Source organism: Panthera tigris, chromosome D1, assembly GCF_018350195.1.
Source record: "Panthera tigris isolate Pti1 chromosome D1, P.tigris_Pti1_mat1.1, whole genome shotgun sequence".
Taxonomy (NCBI): domain Eukaryota; kingdom Metazoa; phylum Chordata; class Mammalia; order Carnivora; family Felidae; genus Panthera; species Panthera tigris.
Window position 1 is genome coordinate 28628926 of NC_056669.1, and position 27681 is coordinate 28656606.

A 27681-nucleotide genomic window follows, 5' to 3' on the forward strand; every position below is an offset into this window, starting at 1 on the left:
TGTGTCACACACCTTTTTTCCTTGCCTACCCCTCCCAAATGTTCAATCTGGGTAAACATCTCTAGTCTCTGTCCCCTGTCTCCAGCTCTGGGGCCCTGCCCTGCTTGCTTCAGACCTTGCAGATGGTGGTCTTATAAATGCAATCTCTGCTTCTCCTCACCCCACTCTCCTATGGGCAGCTATGGTCTCAGAACACAGATCTGTGTACATCCCTGTCCTGTTTGAAACTGTACCTAAATTTTTATTACAGATCCCTTAGGGCAACAACACGGAAGGCCCTTCATGAAAATGCCTTTCCTCACTTGTCCAAGATTTTTACAGATCTGGTTCTAACCCAAGCCAACTCTCCAGCCACTTTCAATATGGTTCTCAGCTTTAAGCATCAGGAAAATCTACAGAACTTCTTTTTAATATTGGGGTGAGCGGGCCTTGATTTACAAAATTCTGTGAAAAACATCCACAAGTGTGTCTCATGTGCATTTCAAGCTGGAAAGCACTACCACTGACACAAACATACCCTGTCTTTGGCCACACCCTGTCCCATTCGCCTTTGTGTACCCAACCCCCAGCACATTGACTGTCACACAGTAGGGATGCAAAACATGTGTTTTGGTAACTGATAGACTGAATACGTACATAAAGGATATTTCCCATGAGACCTGAGGGAAGCAGACTGAGTCACTGGCACCTACAGGACTCAGGGAAATATAAGAGGGTATCGTGTGCTAGTAGGTAAGTGTGTGTAGACAGAGATTGGGGCCCAGGGTGGGCAGGGATGTGTGCGCTGTTGGCAGAGGAAGGGACACAGCCCAGGAAAGAGGTAACATCCCATTTTTTTTAGTATGTCAAGTCCCCAGGAGCATCCCTGTGTGATGTGAGGGAGTGGGGGAGTGAGTGTAAGTGGGGGTTTGGCCATCTGTGTGTGAGAGCCAACTTATGTGGGTGGGAACAGAAATACAAACAGCCAAGATCAAGAGGATCCTGAATCTATCAATTCTTCCTAGAAGAAAAGTCAGATGGGTTTGAAATGGTTGGTTAGAGAGCACAGTGAACAATTGCAGGGAGATGGAGGGTCTCTGTCCTCAGCTGTGGAGAGTAGCTTCTTAGTAGCCATGTGGTGAGTTACAGGGGCAGTGCTGAGGGTGACAAGAGATGCCAGCACCAGTTACTCAATGTGGGAGATAAAGGTGGCTCTTTTTTTCCCTCCCTTCCATCACCCCTTCTTCTCTGTGATAGATGGGGACTGAGCTGTTTGAGGTATGCAGAGGCTGACAAAATGAGGCGATCAGATTGGAAATCAAAGCTCTCACCAAGCCTGGCAATGTGCCGAGACTCTGGAGCTACCACCCATGGTGGGGGCAGGAGAAGGGGGGAGAAAGCAGCTGCTGTTGTTTTCTCCCTAGGAGTTGTTTGGGGTTTTACTTTTATTTCTCCCAAGAGTAGAGGAGCTGAGGAGGGTAGCCAAGGTAGCAAAGGAAGAAAAGGAGAGAGATGGCAAGAATTGGAGTGCACAAGGAGAAAGAACCATTCCAAGGGACGAGGAGAGAGGGAGGCGATAGGCAGAGGAAGGAAGGTTTCGGAACATTTCTTTTTCTGCTTTTCATGGTTGTGGACTTTGCATCTTGTCTCCTTGCCAATTGCCCCTCTTTTGTTGTCAGAGATGCTCTCTATGATCTGTAAAATGTGTTTTAACGTATAATTCCTGTGTTTGCTCTCTTGACAGGTTGGGAAACTGAGGCCCAGTATACGCAGGGCACTTTAACTTGCTCATTTTGGTTTCTAACTCTCATTCCTTTGACCTTAAAATTCCAGAAAGTATCCCCACATTCATCTCACAGGATGGAGAATGTATCTGTTTCTTTGCTTTTCTGACTGCTTCTCCCAGGATGCCTCTACCACAAACTACCCCACAGGGCCCCTGAGCCTGAGTCTTATGGGTTGACTCTGCCCTCTGCTGGATCAAAAGGTGGAAAATGAGGTAGAAAAGGAGACTCATTCCAGAAAACATACCCTGGCATGCTTCCCAGGAAAGCCTTTGCTTAAAGCAACCTGAACCCTAAATGAATACAGTTCAATATGCCTGTGATGTATTAATATCCTGATAAGCTGGTCAGAGTGTGTTTCTAAATAGACCTATTACATAAGTGGCAATAAATACCAGCCATCTCTCCCCTCTCTGTAGTTTGTGCATAGAGAAGGATCTATAGGGTAGGATCCCAGAGTAGTGCACACAGAGCTTTGGCAATTCTGACCTTCAGACTGATGGTGAGTCCTGTGCTCCTTATAACACAGGTCCCCCGTGACATTCACATCACAGAATTGTGCCCTTTGCCCGCCGTTTTAATGACTTTCTATTTTGTTTTACAACCTGCAATCTGCTGCATGTCCTGGTCAACAGTATCTATCTTTTCTGCCATTGCTTGCTGCCTTGGATGCTTTTATGGGCATTGATTCCCTTCACTGGTTCCCCAAAGAGGTTCTTTTCCTTGAGCCAGAGCGTCATTCCAGCGGATTACAGTGTCTGCCACTCTGCGCTCCGATTTATTGCCATCCTGGGTTTTATTCTCTCCTACACTTGCAGCCAAGCCTCATTCATTTAGCTTTCTGGGGCGAGCAGAATAGAAGAAGTTGCTATTAATAGGAGAAAGGATGTCATGCCGGCAGGCTTAGTGATGTCTAAGTTTATGGTCTGTAAGTTCCAGAGCCTGGCTGTGGCCTAGATCCCCTTTTCTTCCTCCAAGTGACTGAACTAAGCAGGATTCTCACAAAGGAATGGACACTCTGAAAGTTTTACACTCTTTACAGGCTTTTGTGGACATATGACATTCTTGTTTGGGGGCAAGCTCATCTGGGCATCCTCCACTTTCCCCTGATTGTGACCATCGGTTTGCCTTTGGGCAGAGTTGCAGAAGTCTGGGTGCAGAGGGATGGGGAAGAGGGAGGAGAGGAGAAGCACATGAAAAATGGCACACCGGGTCCTTTTAGGGTGGTTTGCTTTTTAGGTTTCCTAGACACTAATGTATGTTAATCTAAGTGAAATCACTCTGCGGGTTTTATTCACTTTGATAAATATGTTTACTAATCATTTATCACAAATCAAATAGTAGAGCGATTTCTAAACAATGTCCTACACATAATAAATGTCTTTTGAATATGCATACAAAATGTTACATATCAACTGTCACTTCCTTCAGCAGGAACATTTAGGAGCTACTCCAAGAATACAGAGAGCAAATGACAGAGGCTGCCTCTTCAGGGACAGTTCTCAGCTCATTGTGGACTGTCCCCAGGTTGTATAGATTTATATCTCCTTCATACAGGAACCAGGACCACAGAGCATTTTTCAGTGGGTTATAGCCGTGGGTTTTAATTTGAGGAGTTCGCCCAACCAGCCTGACTTGCTGGGAGATCACACAGGCACAGATAGATAGTGGAGGTTCAGTTCTAGACAATGCTGGCAGGTTTCCTTTGGCATGGATTTGTGGTATTGGCCATGGAGGAGGTCTCTTTATAAAGCACTCCTGGGAAAACACAATCTGCAAAGAAGTAGCATGTATGTGGGGATGGGGGTGGAGTAGACTCTATTTGGCCATGTATTATAGAAGAGAGGTTTGGAGGTCTTCATATAGGGACTTGGTATCCCAAACTATTTGCATTCTGAATGAGCAATACTGTGGAATCAACATGGTTATATAAAAAGTATAATTACTGTTGGGTCTCTAATGATAGTTTAGAGCTAACTTAGAGGGTAGTTTTCCAGCCTCTTACACATGTATTGATTCAGAATGTTTAACTTCACCTCCAGTAAGATAAGAAAGGGGTAGCAAACAGACCCCAGGTGCCCGAGTCCAGGTCTTTCTATTTCTAAATGAGCCCTTACATGAGGATTCTGGAAAACTTGACCCAATCACATCCACTTCCTGCATTCCTATCCTCACTTTTAAGACAGGCAGGAGAAATATAATTTAAGATGAAATTCCTCAATACAGACCTTGGGTGGGTTTTCCATGCCTACTTAGAAGTTAGGTCAAGATTTGGATCAATCTACAGCTTTCTGTCTGCTCTACTGCAAAGTCATTGAAGGAAAGAAAAGCTTGTTAAGAAATGAAAAGTGGATTTTTGTTGTGATTGCCCTGTTTTTTTCTTACACACACACACACACACACACACACACACACTAGTTGCCTGCCTCCACCAGTCATTTCAAACTATGGTTCCTATGACTATATTAGAAAGACAAAGAAGAAGAATGTAAAGAGTATGAGAGGTACCTAAGGCATATGGCCACAACCCTGGGAAACAGTGTAAGTTATGTTGAGACAGTGGTATGTCTTTTCCCACCCCTTCCTGTACCCTATTTCCTTTTCCTGAATTTTCTGGCGTCGTTTCGCTCAGATTATTTATTACGAACAATCTTAGCTCCTGTGGATAACATATTGCCATTCATTTTCTCTTTGGGTGTTCTGTTGATCATTGAACATTTTTTAACAGGTTTTGATGAAGCTAAAGGTACCAACTTGCATCCTATTCTTAATGAGAAGAACCTAATTCCAGAGACTGCTAGGACTTGGGGAGCAGGAGATTTGTTTCAACATTAAATATTCTCAAGAGAAAGGAGCCCAGAAGTGACTAAATAATAGGAAATCATCTTGGCAGATGGGGCCACTTGCACCTAGAGATCATTTGATGTGTGGGGGAGGAGGAAAGAAACAGAGCTCAACTATGAGAACTGGTGAGCTTTGTTTGGGAGATGTTAGGGGATGCCATATAAAGTCACAAGATTTAAAAGAGTGGACTCTGTTTCCCAAGTGAAAGGAAGGGAAAGGAACTACATTTTCATCCTTGACTTTTTTTGTGTGATTTTCTTGATAATTTCAGTGAAAGGAGCAATCATGTTGCTAATTTTACTCCAAGCATTTAAATTCTAATTAATATTATTTGATTCTCCTGTGTCCTGCCAAGGTGAAAGAAAAATGCTTTCTTACACCTTTTATACCCTCTTTCTCTCAAGAATTTGCATAAGAAGTGAAATCATGTTTGCATTTTTTGCATTTCAGTTGCTCTCACTATTCTATTCCACTTTCTATTCTAACCTCCTAACCTTCCCTCTCTCTGTTCACCTTGGCAAAGAGAGGAACACTTACAGGTTTCAGGCAACTCTGCCTATCAGAGAACAGGGAATATGTTATGGGGGAGCAGGCAGCAGACCTGAGGAGTCTTGCAGAGCCGGTTGGCCTTGAGAGATCACTTTGTCTTGTACAGATGAGGAAACTGAGGTCCAGAGAGGTGAAATGGCTTGTCTACAATCACACATTTTATAGTCCTGGGTCTGGGGATAGAGGTTTGTCTCTGTGTCCAGCTTTGTTTTGATGATTCCATGAGATACGATTATATGTGAAAGGATTTTGCATGCTGTCATGCACAAGGAAAGCTTGAGCTCTTATTTGTCTGGTTAATTAATAAAATGCTCTTATGAAATATCTGCTGCATCCTTTCTCCTCATTTTGCAAGCTTTTGTGGAGCCTGCACCGTGGCATGGTGACTTCTAGTTAGGGGGGCTCACCAGTGCTACCTGTACAGGCATGTCAGGCTCCTGGCAGCCTGGCATGAGTAACCATGGAGAACTGTTGGAAAGATTCCAGTATTTGGGTTGTGCCTGAGGCTAGCTATTGTCTCAAAGACACCTGGTTTAAGATAGATGCCTGCTGCAGTGTGACTTCACTTCAAGGAGCGGATATTTACTAACTTACAGTGATAATGGACTAGGTACCATGGTAGCACAACAGGCCTGGGGGGGTGTCAATATAATAAAGATAAATAAAATACATTGGCCCTGCTTTACAACTGCCATATGGCTTGAAAAATGATGTGGCAGAGGTAGGCAAGGTGCTGGGGAGTGTGGATGTTAGTGCAGATGTGGTATGGTGGAGGGAGTGTTGTAAAGGAAGGTGTGTGGGTGATGAGGTATGAAGGGATGTTCTAGGTGGAGGGGACAGTATGTGAAACTGGATGCCACGCTGAGGAATCTGCAAGAAAACCACAATCACCTGCTGTGATGTGGCTCCAGTTCAAGGTGGTGGGTCTAAATGAAGCCAGGGGCATCCTGGCATGTCATTCTGTAATATTGAAGCTTCATACCGAAGGCTTGGGAACCATTGAAGGGTTTTGAACAAATGAATCCAAAATTTTGCTAGAAAGAGGCAGAAAGAGGATTAGCTAGAAGGGTTACAGCAGGAGGCAAGAGGCCAATTAGGAGTGGGTGGTGCTACCTACCATCTGGGTGACTCCAGATTGGATCCCACCCCCAAGCAGCACCCTCTCTTCCTGGTCTTCCAAGGGTGGTCAATTTGAGTGAGATTAGACAATGATTTGATTTTGCTGTTGAAGGGTCAAGATCAGGGAGTACTTTATGCAGAGAAAGAACTAACTCTCCTACAGAGCTACCAGAATCCCTTCCTACAGAGATCAGTTAATAGAGAACACCACCAAAGGCACGGAGAGTTTCTGTAAAGGACTTGGATAATTATGTGCCCAGTGCCAGTTGAAGGAAATTACTGCAGAAGCAGCGGCCGAGGCAGCCCTGGCACTGAGAGGACTGAGTCCCTGGGGAAGTTTTTCACCTGAACCCCATCACTTCCCCTCCGTCTTTGCCTTCATCATCAGGGCTGTGCCTGACTATCTGCTAGCGTGTGCATGTGGGATGTGGGCCAGTGAAGGAGAATACTCCTCTCCTCTTCCTCCTCCTCTCCTTTCCTGCTTTGGTTCCCGGGGTGGGCATTCTGCTTTCAAGGTTAAAATTGGACCTAGTCTTCTGTGTGTGCCCCCTGTTTGTCATTCAGCTTCCTGTGCAGGTCCCCTACTTTCTTTCACTTAAGTAGGTATTCTCTTCTTTGTATCATAGGCTTCTAAAATATAGAGAGTAAGGAATATGCTTTGTCTTGAAGAGTGTGCACTGCATCTCCACAGACGTGGAAGCACTATAAGTAAATGTTTAATGCTGAGCATGGTGATGCAGACATGCATTTGGTTACGTGGGAAATATGAAGAGAGGGGGCGACTGTATTTTCACACAGAAGATTTGTAAACATTAACTCCTCCTTGTTCTTTAAGTTTATACTCTTCCTTAAATACCTGTTTTGACCCTCATGATAACCAGAAGAATTGAGTGGGCAAATTTTTCCCTGTGGACATAGGAAAACTGAGTCATACAAAGTCTAAGGACTCAGGCTTGTAGCAGCAGATTAGATAATAAAACAAGGACCCAGCTAGTTCTGCTCCATGGAAATCAGGCCAAAAGCTCTGGGCATGATTGCTGCTTCTCTTAAATATGAACATGCAAGCTGAGGTTATACCAGATAAAATATACTAATTCATGGCAGCTTCCAGATGGCAGAGATCTTGTTAAAATCTGAGTAACACCCAGTGTATTGTCAAGCTTTTAGAATATTCATTACAGAATCTCTCTTGGAATCCACTAACCCCCAAAATCACTATTTTTTTTTTAATCTTGGTTTAAGGAATCAGGAGATGCAGATTCTCATCCCCAATCTTTCTTTTTCTTTCTTTCTTTCTTTCTTTCTTTCTTTCTTTCTTTCTTTCTTTCTTTCTCCATGTTTATTTATTCTTTTTTTTTTAATTTTTTTTTCAACGTTTTTTATTTATTTTTGGGACAGAGAGAGACAGAGCATGAACGGGGGAGGCACAGAGAGAGAGGGAGACACAGAATCGGAAACAGGCTCCAGGCTCCGAGCCATCAGCCCAGAGCCTGACGCGGGGCTCGAACTCACGGACCGCGAGATCGTCGCGGGGCTCGAACTCACGGACCGCGAGATCGTGACCTGGCTGAAGTCGGACGCTTAACCGACTGCGCCACCCAGGCGCCCCATCATGTTTATTTATTCTTGAGAGAGAGAGAGAGAGAGAGAGAGAGAGAGAGAGAGAGAAGTGGGGGAGGGGCAGGGAGACAGGGAGACAGAATTCAAAGCAGGCTCCAGGCTCTGAGCTATCAGCACAGAGCCTTGATGCAGGGCTGAAATTCACGAACCATGAGATCATGACCTGAGCTGAAGTCAGAGGCTTAACTGACTGAGCCACCCAGGCACCCCACCAATCATTCTTTAACTGAATAGCTGCATAGACCTAGGCTTATGAATGAAGTAACTGTATAGACTTAACTTCATTAGATGCTTACCTATAGGTTGGTAAACCATCTCGCAGGTCCCTCTGCATACCAAATATTAGTTTGTAAAGTTCTCAGCAAAGGCACCATTTTTGCAAGACTTTCCCTGACCCCTTAGACCAGTATAGATTCCATAACACCCATCTATTTTCTATATATCACCCTATACCATCCTCTCATAAGAGACTCATAATGTGCTTTTCTTTGCCTCTCTGCTGCATGAGCAGAATGTCTGTCCCTGTCTGTCTTGTTTGTCTCTGTATCGCATTAAGTGCTAACACAATGCATGGCACAGAGTAGGTGCTCAGTGAACACTTGTCAAATGAATGAATAATTCAATAAACCTATTCTTACCTCAGTTTATCCATATCTTTGGAGTAACAACTATAAGTGAGAGGCAAAGAATGAGAAAGAGAACGGTAAGCCTGATGATAGGATCCTTATGAGTGCAAAGGTTTTTATATGGGCTTGAGGAATGGATAAGAATCCTATTCTTAACAGATATCCTTTAACACAGTCCCTCCTGTCAGCCCTGTTTAACATGATCCTGTCCATAAGAGAACGTGTGTTCAGATATGTGGTGCATGAATAAGACCCAACATATTAGAGAAGGGAAAACCTTCTTTAGAAGGGGACACCTCAGGATTTACATGGCTTCTGGCAGTGGCTGGCTCCCCGCCTCCACTGTCTTCTTTCTCCTGCATTGCTCCCAAATGTGATTTTCATTATGCCATTCAGCTCCCCCAACCCCATAAAGAGAAGTTCAGTGCTACACATGAGAACATTCTAGGCCATCTACAAGCTGACTGCAGCCTTCTTGCATCCCCATAGAGCCCCCAATTTTATCAGACCAGACCCTAAGCATCTTACTCCATATCCACATTCCTATCTTATGACTCCATTTTCTTCTTATGGGGGATACTCTCTCACCTCTTCTCCTTTGATGTAGATGTATTTCCCATTCCGCATGAGCCCAGGGCTCACTCCCTCCATGAGATTGCCAGTGCACATGCTCTTCCCCTACCACCAAACACCTGAAATCCTCACCAGGTGTCTCTAGTACTTATACCTGCCTAGCTTGTATTCCCCTTGGTGGTAGTGTCCCTAGATGGTCCCCACTCCCAGTTGGCTCTTCTTGGCTGCAGGCTCTACTTGGCCCTGCCCCATCTCTCCCTGGAGCCCAGGATGCCCCTAATGCCTCCCACCCAGTGCCTGATTACAGAGCAGTCTGCACCCCTTTAGCAGCTTTTTGCAGCCTCTGAAGCATTGCCCTTTCCTTAAGAGTTTCTCCTTCTGATCACAAAACCTTTGTGAGAATTACAAATAGGGCTGTCTCACTTCTGGAGCCCCAGAAGCAGGCCCTGGAGATGGGAGTTTGTATTGAAGTGACTTATTAAGGAAGTACTCCCTGGAGAAACACAGAAAGAGTGGGGGAGTCAGGGCAGGTAAAGGCAAGAAGCCAAGTAGAGCTGCAATTTCAGTCAAATATCCACAAAGGTGGCTTCAGTCAGATCTGCAGTGAGACTCTGGCAAGTAGAGAGAGACGGCTATCCCACTCCTCCACAGTCAGCCCCTGCTGGCTGCCCTGAGGGGGTGCAAGCTCCCAGACTCCTCCAGCTCTGTGAGTGAGCACACAGGGGCTCCACAGCCTAAAGGCAGACCTGCAAAGAAAGACCCAGATGTGGGCTGCTCAAAGCAGAAGCACATAGAAACTTGGGAGAGGCACAGAGATGATATGATAAAAGCGACTCAAGGGAGGTGGGCCGAACACTGGCTAACTGCCATGTCCTGCCCAAGTAGGGACATTATAGAGAATGCAAGACCCAGAGACCCAGACGCTGCTCATTGCCTCCCTGCCCCACGATTCTCTGGCTGCATGCTTCAGATCCTCATGGCACACTTGCACAACTCTGCTCTGGAGACCTGGTCTAACAGGAACTGGGAGACCCCTTACCTCCAGGAATTAAGGCAGAATGATAGGTGTGTACTTCCCTTAGGTGAACACAATTCGGAGACATTTTTCTAGGCATTTCCTTCTGGCCTAGGAAAGGTACTTTTAAGGCTTCCCACAGTCCTTGGTACATGAGAATGACTGAATTGGCTAAGGGTGCCCCTTGGCGCCTTTTCTCTGCACCCTGGCAGCCCCCTCTGAGCTCCTCCCTGTAGCCAGATTCTGTTATCTGAGGAAGAAGGCAAGAGGGGAGGGGTGGGGCTGACGCTGGTCCGGGGACACCTTTAACAACACATCAGTGTAAGAGATTAGCACTCTACTCAGAGGGAGTGCCTCTAACAACCAACTGTCACAGAAGGATGAAGAAATCTGACAGGAAATATGCAAACAGTGAGGTCTTCCACTGGGATATTGAGGATTCCGAGAGGCAGCAGGCCCCCCCAAGGCTGATCCTTCCCCCGGGAGCTTTTGTCTTTCTGGGGGATATGTCCTGGCCCCCCCCCTCCAAAAAGTATCACATCTCATAGATTAACTCTCTGGAGAGGTCCAATTAGCTCCTCTCCACTTAATTATTTTTACATTTCCTTGTAGTGAACACTGGTTTTCTGGACCCTGGGGATACTTTCTCTTCACAGGCCAGCAGAGGATGCACAAGTAGAGAAGGAGCCTTGCAGCTGCTCTGGCATGTACCTCCGCATTGGTTCCGTTCTTCTGTTCCAGCTTGGTCTCAGCTCCCAAGTGGTGGAAATGGAGCTTCATAACCTGGGAGGAAGCCAGCCTGCTTATCACCGGCCCTGATTCCCATGGGGGCCCTGAGCAGTAATTTGAGACACAGTGGCATCACCAAGAGGGGAAATAATGTGTGGCCAAGGTCACGTAGTAAGAAAGTAGAGAAAGCCCCTCCAACCCAGGAGCTCTTTTTGTCATGCTACATCTCATTGGCCTGTTCTTCCTTCTGGTGCACCATGGGAGTTTAAGATAGCAGACTATCTCTTCCACCGTAGAGGAGGAAAAGCTATGGCCTCGTTCTGGATTGCTTTCATTCTGACTCCTTCTACCCTGACACAGGGTCATATGTGTACACAGTCTCCATGGTGAGAACCAGGTAGAAACACAGCCTGGTCTGCTGACTAGTCAGAACTGCCTGGGTTTCAGGCATGCTCATTGGTGGGAAGGAAAATGTCAGCTGTGATTGGTCTAGGATGTGGTTTTGGCCTCCTGGGCCACAAGTTCTTCCCATCCTGGGCATATTTAAGTTCTAACTATAGCAATTTTCACCAGTTATGGGAGAGGCACTAGAGACAGGATCCAGGCCTGGGGAAGGATTTAGAGTTGTCTCAAGAAGGAATTAGAGTTGGAACTAGTCCCAGATATGAAGCCGCACTGACTTCACCTGAGGCTGACTCCTAGGCACAAGGCCAGCGAGGCTGGTACATCTTTCTTAGCCACTCGAGGACCTGAGCCAGTGAGGAGGTGGGTACTTCCAGACCCTTTTTCCTGCATGACACCAAAGGTCTAATATGTGCCATCCATCTCAGTTCACCTGAGTGAGTCCTGGCTTTCCCAGTGTCATTGTAAAAAGATATCTAGACTAGATAATAATTAGAAGTGTGCTTTCTACTTACACCTGCCAGTCTGGGCCCAGCTTCTCCAGGATGAAGCCCCATCTTGAATGCGGCTTTCCATGGAGTGGCTGATGAGGACCAGGATGGGAGACAAAGAAAAGGAGAAAAACAGATTGCAGACGGATTCATTTGCTGGAATTGGATTTCTTCTTCCCAGCCCTTTCCATGCCAGGAAGGACCACCCATTGGAAGACAGAGACAAGCTCAAGTTTGCTGCCTTTTCTAGCCATTGATAATTTTTTGAGTTAGCCACTGCAAAGTTCTTCAGTTTGATTCTCTGGTTCCTCTTGACTTCAGGATACAAAACAAAACAAAACAAAACACCCAAAATCTTTCACATGGTGTAGTGCACAATCAACCTGCAAAAGTCAGGGTTCCTGCAGGGAAAAAAAAAAAAAAAGATGGCATACTCAAATAGAGTAATTTGAGGAGAGTTTAATAAAGTGGATATTTACAGAGGTGGAGCCAAAGTGTAGGAAAACTACAGGGATAGTCAAGACCATTGGGCTAGTACAAGAGGGGATCATTAACACCTACAAGGCTGAGGGAATTAAGGAGGAGGTCATAGCTCCCACCAGAGAGAGGGGGCTGTGTGGAGAGGTCCACTGGCTAGGATCAATCATCTTTGACCGAGGGAATTGACAGCCTGTGACAGCCCCTCTCCTACCCCCCACACCCCATCTCCTGCCAATGCTTCCCATCAGCCAAAACCCAATGGGAAGCCGGATGAAATATCAGTCTGTGGTTGATCTAGGTGACACAGAAATAGCAGTGCACTCACTCAGTGGACTCATCCCCTTTAACCCATCCTGTCTAAATTTCCAAACTTCTACAAATATATGAGGATTAAAAAAAAATGTTTATTTATTTATTTTTAGAAAGCGAGAATAAGTGTGAGAGGGTCAGAGAGAGAGAGAGAGAGAGAGATAAATTCCCAAGCAGTCTCCCTGATGACAGCATGGAGCCTGACCCCACAAACCATGAGGTCATGACCTGAGCTGAAATCAGGAGTAGGATGCTTAACCAACTGAACCACCTAGGCACCCCTACATGCCAGGAGTTTTTTTACAGCTTCATTGTACTTTGCTCATTCTCTTCCTGCTCCCTGAAAGACTATGCTTGCCCTCTTCTATTGAGCACCTCCTTCTAACCTTAATGGCCACCCCAACTCTCACAAGATCCAAATTGCCCTGAAAGTAACCAAGGGATGTGTGGAGATCAGTCATAGGGGATTAAACATTTTTGCAAATGATAGGCAGTGGGGACACAAAATCATATTTAAAATTGGCCTTGATAGGGGATAGGAATTTGTTTACCACACAGTGAAGAAGGGCATTCTAAAAACAGTGGGTTACTGAATCCTACAAGTGAATAGAACACTCAGGTAACAGTGAGAAGTAGTCCAAATACCAGACACACATCTTGCCTAAAGCAGTGGGAAATTAGGTGAGGCTTTGCAGGAGATCATTCACTGGACCCCAAGGTCAAATGGCAGATAAAGTCCAGAGTGAATCTCCACTGAACTTTTCCCTCAGCACTTCTGGGTTCTCTCCCTTAGGAAATGTTGGTTTCCACCAAGGAGTTCAAGAGACCCTCCTCTAGGTTTAGACAATTTTGTATATGTTAGGGAAAGGAATGGTAATAATAATAATAATAACCTTTTGGATGCCTGACTTTGGTCACCTATGGAAAAAAAAACTCCATTGATTTCTTCTGTGGTTGTATGACATGATCAAGATGACTCATAGCCCACAGTGTTGCATGCATGTGACAGTTATCGAGTAAGGAAGTGGGTTGTGGGAGCAATGGCTTACAAATGTGATGTGACCAGATAAGCAGTTCCAAGCCTTCTTCAATATTTGAGTTTGCACTGGGTTTTTATCACTAGAACAAATCAAAATCTTGTGCCATTCATTTCAGACAAGTCATGGCCCACCTCACTCAGCAGTTTGTTTTGAGGTGATGCTACTTTCTTTGACTTAGGTGGATAGGGGTGCTTATGTGGAACACTTCTTGGAGGTCTACAAAGCCAAGCCTTCTGGATTCATCTTCAAGACATTAGTGAAATGGAAGGGCCTCCACTGCATCGAGGGTGGTGTCTGCATTTTGCATTATAAATTCATTATAAATGATGGGCAGAATAGTTAAGAATAGTTATCCTCACAACCTGGGCCTTTCCTGGACACAGTCTCCATGATCTTTTACTTCTGAAGAGATCGTGATAGATGAGTGATCTTAAACAAAAATTAATCAGTCAACAGATATTTATTGAATGCTTACTAGGGTACATGAGAAAAATAAGGCATGGCCGTTGCTTTCAAGAACTTACCTTTTAATCAGTGTTGCAACATTACATGGAAGACGAGAAAGCAGTGTGTATAACATTGTATAATCACATTGTTTGTTGAGTTTCTAAGTGCAAAGGAATGCATTTAGATGCATGGGTCCATTTAATCTTTTCATTAACCCCATGCAGGAGGAAATGTTATTTCCATTGCAGATGAGTGAAATGAAACTTACTGAGACTTGGCAAGCACAGAGCCGGGACTATGATTTCTGCAGTCTGACTTCACAGCCTGTTCTCATGGCTCTTCCCACCCACCCTCAGACCATAGCTACCCTCCAGCAGTGTGGGATCCCAGGGTAGCATGTGCAAGCTAGAATTCATCCCTGGTCCTTCTCCTAGGACTTCTGTCTCTACCCAGGAATGGGCAGTGTTGTCATTTTCATAACTAAGAAAGATGTTATAGCCCATATCTGTTTTTCTTTTCAGTGTTAAACAAAAAACAGTAGTAATTGAGGGATTCAAGTCCTGTGTAAATGGAGTGTTAAGTTCAGTGTTTTTGTCTCTGTATAGCCCAAGATAATTTTATAAATATCAACCTGAACTTAGACTCCAGTAGAGTCAAAATGAGCAACCCTACTAAGGAAGTCTTCTCCTACAATAAAAGGCTAAGGTACCAGTGATGTCTGAATTTTCATCAGGTTGGTGATAAAGCATCTTGCTTTGCCTGTTGGTTTTCCCCCAGGAACAGATCTGGAAGACACACATGCAAACTCCATGAGGCTGGGTGTCGGTATTTCTCAGCTGTCCACATTGTAATGATTCTCTGTGAAGCTTGTAGTTAGGGGTGGGGCACAAGCCAAAAGCTCAGAGGAACCAAACTTAGGGGCAGCTGGAGCATTTCTGTGCAATAAGAGGAGATTGTGACCAGGTGCTGTGAAGGGCGGAAGCTCTTATTTCACTGTAGTCTCAAGCGTTGCTTAAGATGTGTTGCTTTTCAAAAGCAGTTAAAGGGCCATTTGATAGAAGGAATGGTTGGATTACCCACTGTCTGGATCCATTATAGTCCTCAGATCTTCAGGCGGGTGTGTTTAAGAAAGGCCAAGCCTGGATTTTTCTCTCTTTCTGCAATAATCCTTCTCTTTATTTCAGTGCTCTCTTTCTCCTTAGAAGATTCCAAGAAGATACTTTTGCTCTATTTTTCTTACAATTTCTAGACATACACTCTCTGTCTGCCTTTCTCTTTCTCATTTCCTTTCACATCCTAAAGTAGCTTGAGACCCTGAATCCACACTCTTATGATTCTATCTCTGCAGCCCCTCATCCTGGGCTTGCTTAATCATTGTTTGCTGTTACTCTATGTATAAATGCAGCAAGTGTAATAAAGCCACTATTCATCAGCAAGAGATTAAGGACATAGAGGGCTGTATTTTTGGAGCTTTGGCACAATTGTTGCAACTACAGAAAATGACAGGTATGACAGCTTTCCCTGCCATACACTGTGCTCAGGTGCAAGGTACAGCATAGGCATGTATGTCTGATCTTCTACTCAACTATATGTGAACATTTTCATCATCAAAGAAAATACATTCCCAATCCATGCAGGCCACACACCCTGGATTTTCTGTATTCAAAAAGATCAGGTCTGCTCTTTTTATAAAGAAATTTCTCCAAGGAAAGGAGTAGGGTGCAGATAGACACGTAGACTGTGAAGGACACTGGCTCATCAGTGAAATAATAAACAAGCATCTTTCCCAGGCTCTGTCTGTCTGTTTGGATCCTGCCAGGATATCTCATAGGTCAGGCCATGGGCTGTCTGTAGGAAACCAGGAGGTTCACAGGCCTGGTAGGAAAGGAAGGCCATTCACACAAACACTGAATGCTGATGGCCACTGGCCAGAGGGCTGGGGGATGGAAATAAGTGATGGCAGCATTAAAGCTAGAAGACTGGAGATTTCAGAATTGAGAGATAGATGTTTGAAGGTGGGGAATTGGGAGTTCCAGGGATCCATTCAGAAGGCTTAGGTCTATAGATGTTGTTTCTCTTTGTATGTCTGCCAGGATGGTGGAAAGGATGCTCAGGTTGGGAGCTTAGCATATCTCAAGAATGCAGGGAGAAAGGAGAGAGTCTATCAAGGTTTAGGCAGGGTACTTTCAACTCTTTCTGTCTCTGCATCTCCCTTCCTGGCCTGTCTTATCCTGACCTGTGACCATTTCCTGATAACAAGTGGTTGTTGCCCTCTGTACTTGCCTGGATTAGGGAGAGTTGAGTTTGAAGCCTTCCCTACCTTTAATCATACGGTTAATTACCTTCCTGAAGGACATGAAATATCGTGATGTGTTTGAAAAGTCTTTTGTAGATCTTTGTAAAGGACCATCTCTGCAAAAAGGGAACCAGTTGATGGAATTTTCCACCCCAGTCTTCTACCAAACCCCCCCAACCAGAGCATTCTGACTGAGGGAGCAATTATGCTCGCTTTTCTTTTTTTTTTTTTTTAACCTGGGAGAATTGTCTCCTCTGCATTGTTGTGAAGATTCGATAAATGAGACGGATAGATGGGGACAGGTATGAGGAGGTGACTGTAGTTGGCTGCCAAGTTACCTTTGTGATCCATCTCTGCAGAAGCCAGCATTAATGCCGTGGAGACTCAGCAAGACTGATATCCAGCAGTGACAGTTTGGACATCTAAACATGACCTTGGATGTGCCCAAAACCACAGCTGAAGCTATGCCAGCTTTTCAGTGTAGTATATCACAGGGGCCGCATAACCGTGCTGGAAATTGGCTGTGTTCAGAGCATTAGTGTATCTGCAAATGAACATCTTTGGCCCTGTACGCACAGTGCGGTGTAGTGAGACTGCTTCGTTTCAGTCAATTTCCAATAATTAGACACTCACAGGAAGCCCACGACTGTCCTCTAGGATTCATCTCAGAGAGGCTGTGAGATGCCCCATTGCGGGCATCAAAAACAATTATTCAAGCTGTGCAGAGGTTGCTGATCAGAATTTCCTGCACCACGGCTGACCATTCACCTGGTGTCTGGTCAAATTTTAGTTGCTAGAGGAGAAACTAACTAGGACTCTGCTTTTGGCTTTCCGGAGCAGATTGGTTGCAAGGAAGTTCTCTCCTTTAAAGTAATGGAAAACTGTTTCAAACAAGGGTCATTTCCTAGTGCCTACTCACTCTGCAGCTCTCATTTCACCAGAAACCAGATGTCTAAATTAATGGCTTTCAAAAATGTGGTCTCCAGACCAGGGAGGGGCCCAGAAATCTGTATTTTATCAGGGTTTGCTGCTGATTCTATTGCACATTGAATTTAAATGTTATATAGGGCACATATATATATATATATATATGTGTGTGCTTATGAGGGCTTATGAGGACATTCAAGAACACCAAATTTGAAAACAAATAAAACTAGGTCTGAATTCTGGGTCTGAAGCTTAATACCACTGTTATTCTACTAAATTCAGGTATTTTTTTTTCAATCTGGATATTTTTTAACTCAATTTAACTCCATTTGTAAACTGGAATTAATAAGTGAATCTACCAGGTTTTTGAGATGATAAAGTAATCTATATAATAGGCTTCCATAGCACCGAGTATACAATAATATGTGTTCAGTAAATATTAGCCATGAATATGAAAGTCTATTTCTCTGCTTTGGATCCAAGCAAAATGTAGAGCAAGGACCACTCTTAAGGTAATTAAGACACATAACATCCCAGGTGTATTACTAGTAAAGTATCCTGTGGAGTGTGTTGTTCTTCAGGGATTTCAAAACACTGTGGTTCCAAATCCACATTTCAAGGGAGGCAACCTGAGAGGAAGAACATCAGGAATGTCTGCAGGGAACCTAAGGGAGGGGATGGCATCAGGCACTTCCTTGTTGGCCATGCTTCTCCACCTCTCATTTGCTCTCAGAGTATTCTAGGTATTGTCATCAAAGCCAAAGGAAGTCTTGAAGTGCATTCTAGACCAGCCCAAACTTCACATGTGTTATCTTACTAAAATGCACATTCTCATTAGTTGCATCTGAGGGAGGGGCAAAGTCTCTGCATTTCTACCAAGCTCCCAAGGGATGATGATCTGCTGGGTTTCTGACCACACTTTCACATAGTGAGGTGCTTAGCTGAGTGCTTCCCCAACCCTAGTGTACATATGTTTCACCACTAGATATATTCAACTTAAGGAATGCTCTAGAGCCATCAGCATTGGCATTATTTGGGAGACTACTAAAAGTTCAGAACTAAAAGTTCAGGAACCGCCCACCTCCAGGCCTACCAAATCAGAATGTACGTTTTAATAAGATCCCAAGAAGCGTCATAAGCACAATAAAGTCTGAGATCAACTTAGGGTATGTATTTATTCACACATAGCCCTGCATTCAGAAGGACCCTGCATATGGTTAAATTCTCTGTTCTCAGTTTCTTCAAATTCTTAATAATTCTTGAACAAAGAGCTCTGTGTTTTCATTTTGTACGAAGCCCCCCAAATTATGTAGCTAGTCCTGGACACATGGCTCCATACCAGTGTTTTTCAAACTTTGGTAGGGATATTACCCAACTGGAATGTTGTTAGAATTCTTATTTCTGGATACCCAAAGCCTGAATCAGTAGGATAGGAGGTGAGACTAAAAACCTGGAACAAATCCCTCATGCAATTCTGATGCAAGTGACCCATGTCCAATTCCAGAAATATTCCCTTGATCTTCCCTGGTAGGTAAGATCTTCCATCATTTACAACCTGCATTGTCTAGAAAACACAATGAACAACATAGAACTTGCCGGACACCAGAGCAAAGGTGTTTCTAGTTGAGCAGCTTTCCCCACAGGCACTTTCAGCAAGGCTCCCCACCTGTGCCTGAGTGGCCCTGCAATGATCCTGTGACATTTACACAAGTACAAGCAGAAAGGATGCACGGTACAGGATATCTCATCTTGAGAGGACCACCCGGGGAAGCTGGTGTGCTCAGTGGCAATTCTTAGTTTTTTTTTGAGAATTCAGCGGAAGCAATCATCCTTCCCCACTGAACTCTCCCTTCCCTTGAACATTCTGAGGAGACCACGGGACCAGGAATTAGATGACCTGGCTGAGAGGTTTGTCACTTCCTAGCTCTCTAACCTGGGCAAGTCACCAGACCCTTCCAAATAGTGGAGTCCTGATCTTTAAAGTAGACAATGGGTAAGATCATCTACTTCACAGATTTGCTGCAAGAATCAAAAGAGACAGTGTGGATGTAAAAGCTTTTTGTACACTGCAAAGGAATATATAAATTTGAGGCATCATTATACATACTGAGCTACATTGCTATTTCCAGCATTATAGTTAGGATCAGGACACTATTTGTGAATTTTGCCCAAGGCCATAGAACATACTTGGTGTATTGAGAGAAGGAAATGAATACAGACATAGAGATGTGATTAGGACTTGGCGAGAGAAGCTGGAAAATTTGAAAGTGTAAGGAAAGGGAAGGGAGCTTCCACAATTTGGGGACTCCAGATGCAAAAATAAAAAAGACAAAATCTATTTTTACATGTGCAAACAGTTTTGAGATTTTAGAAAATGTCTTTAGTCTCACAGTAATTGAACATTTCTGCTCCTGGGTATAATGAAGATGAATAGCAATGGTGGTGGTCCATATTTAGTTTTGACTTCAGAAGCCTTCTGTTAGAATTCACTATTCTGAGATAATGTTTAGGAGTCAAAATCTAGGTCTCTGATCTGGCATATATTATCTGTGTGACTTGGGAGAAATATTTAGTTTCTTTGTTCTTCCATTCCTTTTACCAACAGAACCTTGCTCATAGGGTTGTTATAAATATTGGATGACTTAGTACTCCCCAGATGCCTACATCATGGGAATCCTTAAGCAAAGGGCGAGCTATGGTGCTCAAAGGGCCTAGCCACTCTGGGTGTGGAAGATGCCTCCAGTTGTAACTATTGAATAGTAATGACTATTGAAGTAGGCTTGTGCTTAGGTGGTTTAAGAAGCACTGGGCTGTTCAAGGCCCAGAAATCTCAGATAGTGTTCTGAGACAATAATCTTATAAGACTTCTGTTTCCCCGTCCCAGAAAATGCCAACCATGACAAATCAAGCAAGATATGCGTATGTGATGGTTCCCATTTCTCTCTGATCCCTGGACTTAACCGTCTGGTCTTCCCTCCAGGTGCACAATTGACAACCGGGTCACCCGGGTGGCCTGGCTAAACCGCAGCACCATCCTCTACGCTGGGAATGACAAGTGGTGCCTGGACCCACGTGTGGTCCTCCTGAGCAACACCCAAACCCAGTACAGCATCGAGATCCAGAACGTGGATGTGTATGACGAGGGCCCATACACGTGCTCTGTGCAGACGGACAACCACCCAAAGACCTCAAGGGTCCACCTCATTGTGCAAGGTAGGCGTCGCTTGGCTGGATGGTCTGGATGGATGGCTGGGAGAGCCTGTGTTGAACACTTTTTCTGTGATCTCCAGCAGAGATACATTCAGTTTGTTCCATCTGGCCAGGACAACAGGACAACTAACTGTCAGTTTGTGGTTAGAAGCTGAATTTTGAAGTAAGTTTTAGTGTTGAATAGGACTAGGATTTTTTTGTTTTTGTTTTTGTTCCAATAATATATCTTCTCAGAAAATTATCTTCTAATTATTGCTTTCCTTGGCTTTTTTTCTTCCCTTAAGTTTTTTTTTTTTTTTTTTTTAGGTTCCATCCAGTTCTAGGCCTGCTTTATTTTAAGACCAGTGTTTTAGCTCTTCTGGCACTTCACACGTGCCATACCCTGGAGCAGCCTTCAAGAAAGCAGAGTCCATCACCCACACTCTGAATGCCCACCTGAGACGTGTCCTTCACAGCCACCTCCATTGTCTCCAGCTTGCCTGTGTCTCTCATCTCCCAGCCCTGGGTTTCTGATGCCACATCTCCCTTTTAATAACCTGCATCTGATTCACTGTGTTTGGTGGCACCCCAAGTTCCTGCCCCCAGATTTTTAGGCCTATGTCAATGTTCTGGTTTTGCATCTCTCTTGGTTCTGCTCTGGATGAGTTTTTCAGGCCCTGGGAATGATGCCTACCTATTCCCCATGAAGCAGAACTGACCCTGGGGCATTCACATGACACTTTACCATGGTGGGCAGCTCTTAATTAGGGAGTAAGAGCTCAGAACCAGACTTGGCCTCTTTATGGCTGTGAGACTCAGATCAAGTTACTAACTGGGCTTCAGGCTTTCCTTCTGTAAAATGGAATCAATGTTGTGAGCAGCTTGCTGAGGACTACACTTTACATAACACTTAGAAACAGGTTTACAGTGCTGTTGAAGTGTTAGCTATTAATATATTTTTATTAAAAATATTTTTTATATATTTTTGAAGAGAGAGAGAGAGAGAGAACAAGTGGGAGATAGTGGAGACAGAGGGAGATACAGAATCCAAAGCAGGCTTCAGGCTCCGAGCTGTCAGCATAGATCCCGACCTGGGGCTTGAACCCATGAACCATGAGATCATGACCTGAGCTGAAGTCAGACACTAACCAACTGAGCTACCCAGGTGCCCCATCATTAATATATCTTTAAATACTGATATTGCATTTTAGCTTTTTAAAATTCTTTTACAGTGGGCCAAATTCCTCATTCTATGATCTCAGAAGCTTAAGCCCTGAGCAGTGTAGCCTGGCCCTTCTTTTTTTTTTCTTTTTTTTTTCCAATATATGAAATTTATTGTCAAATTGGTTTCCATACAACACCCAGTGCTCATCCCAAAAGGTGTCCCCCTCAATACCCCTCACCCACCCTCCCCTCCCTCCCACCCCCCATCAACCCTCAGTTTGTTCTCAGTTTTTAAGAGTCTCTTATGCTTTGGCTCTCTCCCACTCTAACCTCTTTTTTTTTTTCCTTCCCCTCCCCCATGGGTTTCTGTTAAGTTTCTCAGGATCCATATAAGAGTGAAACTATATGGTATCTGTCTTTCTCTGTATGGCTTATTTCACTTAGCATCACACTCTCCAGTTCCATCCACGTTGCTACAAAAGGCCATATTTCATTCTTTCTCATTGCCACGTAGTATTCCATTCTGTATATAAACCACAATTTCTTTATCCATTCATCAGTTGATGGACATTTAGGCTCTTTCCATAATTTGGCTATTGTTGCCTGGCCCTTCCGCTGGAGTTTCTTCCCCAGTTCGATTTTCAGTTCCCTCCATACAGCTGAATGCCATTTGGGGCAAGAAGCTCTTCTTGGGGAGGCACCTCCTGCCACTCTCTTGTCAGGGAGCCCAAGGAAAGGGGATGGACTTGGTCAGTAAACAAGGGCAGGAAAGTGACTGGAGAAGGAAGAACACAAAGGAGCTAGAGGTATGATGGGAACCCTAGCTGTGAGAAGGCAGGAGGCTGCCCACCCTGGGCTGTGGCCATGCGCAGTTGAAGGGTGAGGCGACGCGAGTGGGCATGAGACACAACCACCCAAGGGCACTGTGACACTGGCCCTGGGCAGGGGCTGCCAGGACAGCAGCGTCCTTCCTGCCGGGGCAGAGCTTGGCCACACCACGTTGTTCTTACTTATTTTTCTCTCTTCTAAAAAGAAATTGCGATGGCTTTTTCTATTATTGGTTCTCCAAATGAATCTTTTTCAAACGGCTGGATGCAAGCAGCATTTTTTTTTAAAGGAAATGGAATTTCATAGAAGGTATCAGTGTCTTACAAACAGCAGAATAAGTATCATTATATAAGATTTTTGTTTCAGGGTGTGTAAGTTTTTAATATAAAATACATTTTTATTATGGTGGATAGTTGGCAAAAAAAAAAAAAGTTTGAAAATCATATTCGATGAGGAGGCCCGGCAACTGCTCCAGGGTCACTATCTGTAATCTCTGCCAAAGGGTGCTTCTGAAACCCCTCCCTGAAACCATGCTCCCCTTGCATCCCCACCTGTACACATGTATTGTCAAGAGCAGGATACCCAGCAATGGCAAGAGAAATCAGGAAATGCCCACTAGTACAGACATTCGCTTTATGGAGTAGGACCTTTATGGACCTGGAAAATGGAAGGAATAGTGAAAAATGCTGAAACCTCTCTGAAAATAATGACCATGTTTTTGTCATTTGTTTTCCTTAAGCTCTCCCTCCCCCCCCAACACACCCACCCACACACTTCTGCCCTAAATACCTGGGAGAGTACCTTATCCAAAGTGCACATTTAATAACTACTTTTTGAAGCAAATGGCTGAGCTTACAGTCCAGAGGTCTTATACAGGCTCAAAGACAGAAAGTGGAGTGCGTGTACGGGTGGAGACATAGGAGAGGTGAGGTGAAGGGGTCTACATCAATCTTCACTCATGTCCACACTAATGGAAAATGTCTAATCCCCAGCTAGGTGTTTACATCTGTGACTTGGCTAGGTGGCCTCTTAGCATGACACACCACCTCAAGTATTGGAATCTCATCTTGGGCTAATTTTCGAATGCTGATGGGTGTATTGATTTGGAAACAAGCTAGGTTAAAAAAGGCACTGGTCTTGTACACAGACTCAGCCCAAGCTAATCCGGTGTCGATATGCCTGGGCTGAGCATTATTGACACTTTAATGAATAGTGGACCATAGTTTTTCAGAGACAACCTGTCCCCCCTCCTAGAAGCAATCAGACAAACTAAATAGAGCCAGACTCCCCCATTTCTGTATTGGAAAGAGGATACATCACCATCCAGGATTAAAAAAAAAAAAGAAAGAAATATATTTATCTTGGGATCACTTATTGTAGTGAACATAAACCCTAATTCCCCTAGCAGGAGCTGACTGTCTGGATTTTGTTGAAGTTGCTATTCAACCCTGAACAGAACACTGCTGGAATGAAAGTCAGACATATTAAGTTTTCAGAATGGTATTACAATCATTAAACACTCACAGACACACACAGACGCACAGACGCACACACACAAGCTAGCAGCAGCAGGAAGAACTGAACTGATGGTCTGCCCATGAGTGTGTGTACTTATGCATATGCAGTCAGGTTCACATAAAAATAAATACACGTGGAAGGAAGGTAATGACATTTTCATAGTATCATGTGAGCTGCTTAAGGTCTGGGATTATGTCTTTCCTCTTGTTATCAAATACCCTTTGTACCCCACCAGTTCTTTGTTCTGGATCTTTTGAGTTCCTGCTGACAGCAGTGAAGCCACCTTTGCAAGTGTCTGAGCTTCAGAACTTCAGCCCTTTGTTATGCACTTATGAGTACTTTCATTTATTCATATGGTAAATAATTACTGAGAAACAACTCTGGTTACTGGTACCTTGCCCAACCACTTAGCACAGGGAGATAAACAAAAAGCCACCTTTGAAGAGTTAGTTCCCATACAGGTGGAAATGGACTTCTGTGATGTTTGCCCAAGTCATCCCCAAGAATTCAGTTTCTAGAAGTATAGCTGCTGTTGACTGAATCCTGGGGTACGAACCTGCTCCAGACACTCCTGGAAACACCTGCAATGTGGGTCCTCTTACCCCCATGTAATCTGATTATATATTTTAATAGAATTCAGAAATGACATATATAGAAATCAGATTGGTCCTTTTATGTGGTAGCCAGATTTCCCCATGCTGCTAAGCACTGGTCTGTCTCAGCTCAAGAGCAGGGGTGAAGGGTTAGAGGCCTTTTCTTGGTTCGTGTTTGCCAGAACTTTAGCTGAGCACATAATCTTCAGTCCCTCTTGTCCTCAGGACAACCTTTTATTGGTGGCAAGTTCTAGATGTGTGCATTTCCACTAGGATAGTTTTTAAATCTGTGGATAGCATTGCATATTCTTGTGGTAAAGGAAAAAGGGAAATGCTTAGATCCTTTCCTTTCTTTTTTTTTTTATGGGTTCGTCTCTTCTGTATATTGCTGTTGAACTGTATTTTCCCTTTCTATTTTGTTTTGTTTTTCTTTAAATGACATCTCTAGGGATGGGGCACCTGGGTGGCTCTGTCGGTTTAGTGTGCAACTCTTTATTTCAGCTTGGGTCATGATCTCTCAATGGTTTGTGAGTTTGAGCCCTACATCAGGCACTGCACACACAGTGCAGAGCCTGCTTAGATTCTCTCTCTCTCTCCCTCTCTCTCTGCCCCTCCCCTGCTGTCTTTCGCAAAACAAATAAACTTTAAATTAATAAATATAGCTCTGGGGCTACCTAAAATGCTCCAAAATCTTCCCTAGGCTGTTGGGACTGGGGATATTTTCTTAAGGTCTTGGCCAGGCTGGTCAAGCAGCTAGAACATGGACTGGGTCAGTCTAGCCTGGGCTGCAGAAGAGGGTCCCTGTAGTGGTCAGTATAGGGGGTTGGGAGAACAACTATTAAGTGAAGTCATGAGAAGCACCAGGCAGAGTTAAGGGTGAATATCAAAACACAGAGATCTCAGCCTCCATGGCCCAGAATGTTAGACCAGTCTGCAGGAAAAAGGTAATGGTTCTTTTGATTTGCATTGTCCAAGGTCAACATGGAGAAAGGAGCAGGATCGTAGTTGTACACAGAGAGTCCAGGTGATCGAGTGGGACATGTCTTCTAGGCAAGCCAGGAATAAAGGACAACTTTGACTAAGAAAGTGGCTCTAGGGGGCAGCATGGAAGGAGGATGAGGGAAAAGGCAGCAGGGGCTGGTGGTGAGAAGGGGGAGGGAACAGAACTGAATTAAGTACATACCTACCACAGTGGCTATTTAAAATTAAATGACTAAAACCAAATAAAATTTAAAATTTACTTCTTCAATCACACTGGTCACCTCAGGTGCTTCAGTAGCCACATATGACCAGTGGCTGCTCTATCAAGTAGTATAGAAATAGAAAGAATATTCTATCATCTTAGAAAGTTCTTTTGGACAGTGTTGTATGTGAGTACCATTATGGGCCAGCACATGTAAATGAAAGGTGGGTTTCATTGATTTGAGGGGCCCGTTGTGGTATAGAAAAGAGAATTGGATTTTGTAGAGAACATGGAAATAGGAAAAGACAGAGGTCTTTTAAGACAAGAGAGAATTATTATAAAGATAGAGGACTGGAGTTCCTCTGTTAGCTGGGGCAGAGTAGAAAGCCCAGAGTCTGAAGATATATCCAAAGGAAAATAGACAGAATTTGGGGGTTGGTTACATGTGGGAATTGGTGGGGGAGTGGGCCAGGACATTGAGATTTTATCTGAGTGCTCTAGGGCAGGTTGATACTAACTCATCTAAACCCTCATGTGGTAAAGCATCATGTGTTGTGGAGCACTTCAGATCTTTGGACTTCTTAATTTTAAGATGGCTTGAATCCTCCATTCAATACGAGTTTGTGAAAAGTAAGAAATACCACCCACGTATTTTCACTTGGGCAGCCAGAACACAATCTTATAGGTCAGCGTGAGGGAGATCCATTTTAGATTTATTGAAATTTGGGTCTAATGATTTCCATCCCTTGACCTTAAGGTGTTCTGCTTTGTGAATGTAATTAATAAGCGCCTGCTTCTGGAGTCCAGCTGCATATTTTAACCCTTTTCCTCTCTTAAACCTGCTGCTTCTCAGGGTATCTAAAATACCTCCACCTCTGTCTGTATAGTTCTTTGAAAGAGACTGAATCATAGAGAGCACAGAGTGAATAAAACACTTTGTGGGACTGAACTGTTTGCTAAATTAAGGGCAATATGGAAGATATCTCAAAGCCCTCATCATTTCATAAGCACCCTTGCATGATGGCACAGCACAGTGACCCTGGTGGTCTGCAGAACATAAGCAAAGATCTTTTTCATCCACACACAGAGGCCTGGGTCATACACCTGAAGGGCTTTAATCTCATTCAGAGACACATCTGCATGATGCGAGTGTTAGCATATAGTGCTCATAAAACAGGGGTAGTACTTTAATAGCGATAATAATAAAAATAATAATAACTAATAAAACTTTTGGTCTCTATCAGTTTCCAAGGCCCTTTCTAGGTCTCTCTTTTGTCACTGGAACATCTAATCACCCCCTCCCTTTTGTTTGGTGTAAATGAGTTTTCCAGTTTCTTGCTAAGCAGAATTAATCTGAAAATCCCTGCTATTGTTTGATAGTTAATTACCTGCCTTTTGGAGTCAAACATCTCTGAAGCTCACGAAAGGGAGGAAACACTGTCTTTGGAATGGGGCAGAAATGAGAGAAAGAATCCAGAATGTTGTTGTCATTCCCTGTGTTAGAATTCCAGAGAGAAAGGGCCTAGGCCAGGGAGATAGTACAGGCAGGTAACTTGAAAAAGATAGAGCTTGGGCGGTACAAGCCCTTCATTTACCTTTTATCTTCCTGTTCTGGGCCCTCTCCTCTTACCCACTGATATGTATAATTGTGCTGCTTTCCAAACCTGAATAATTAATTGACCTTGTCAAACCAAACTCATTATTATGATTAAGGTAACAGGAACAATAGCTTTTAATTTCTGGACACCTATGCCCCATAGACCATCCCCCCACCCCCACCCCACTCTGAAACTCTACAAAAGGAAATTTGAAGCACAACATTTCAAACTGAACAATGTGCTGTAATCCTTACACTGAAAGCAAAGATTTCTGTCTCTCCAGCCACATCACCTAGAAAGCACCATGCCTTCCTGGCACTGCAAGAATCCCATAGCATTGAGAAGACCTTTGTACCAACTAATTTTCATTTGGGCTGC

The 27681-nt window shown here is 44.0% G+C and overlaps 1 protein-coding gene across 3 annotated transcripts in view; it reads left to right on the forward strand.

Moving 5' to 3' along the window:
• NTM (neurotrimin) overlaps positions 1 to 27681 on the forward strand; it is a 398407-nt gene that overhangs the window by 209181 nt on the left and 161545 nt on the right. For all 3 annotated transcript variants that reach the window (XM_007082670.3, XM_007082672.3, XM_007082673.3), the window contains exon 2: positions 20211 to 20443. In XM_007082670.3, the coding sequence (XP_007082732.1) occupies positions 20211 to 20443 (233 nt within the window). The remainder of the gene's footprint in view (positions 1 to 20210; positions 20444 to 27681) is intronic.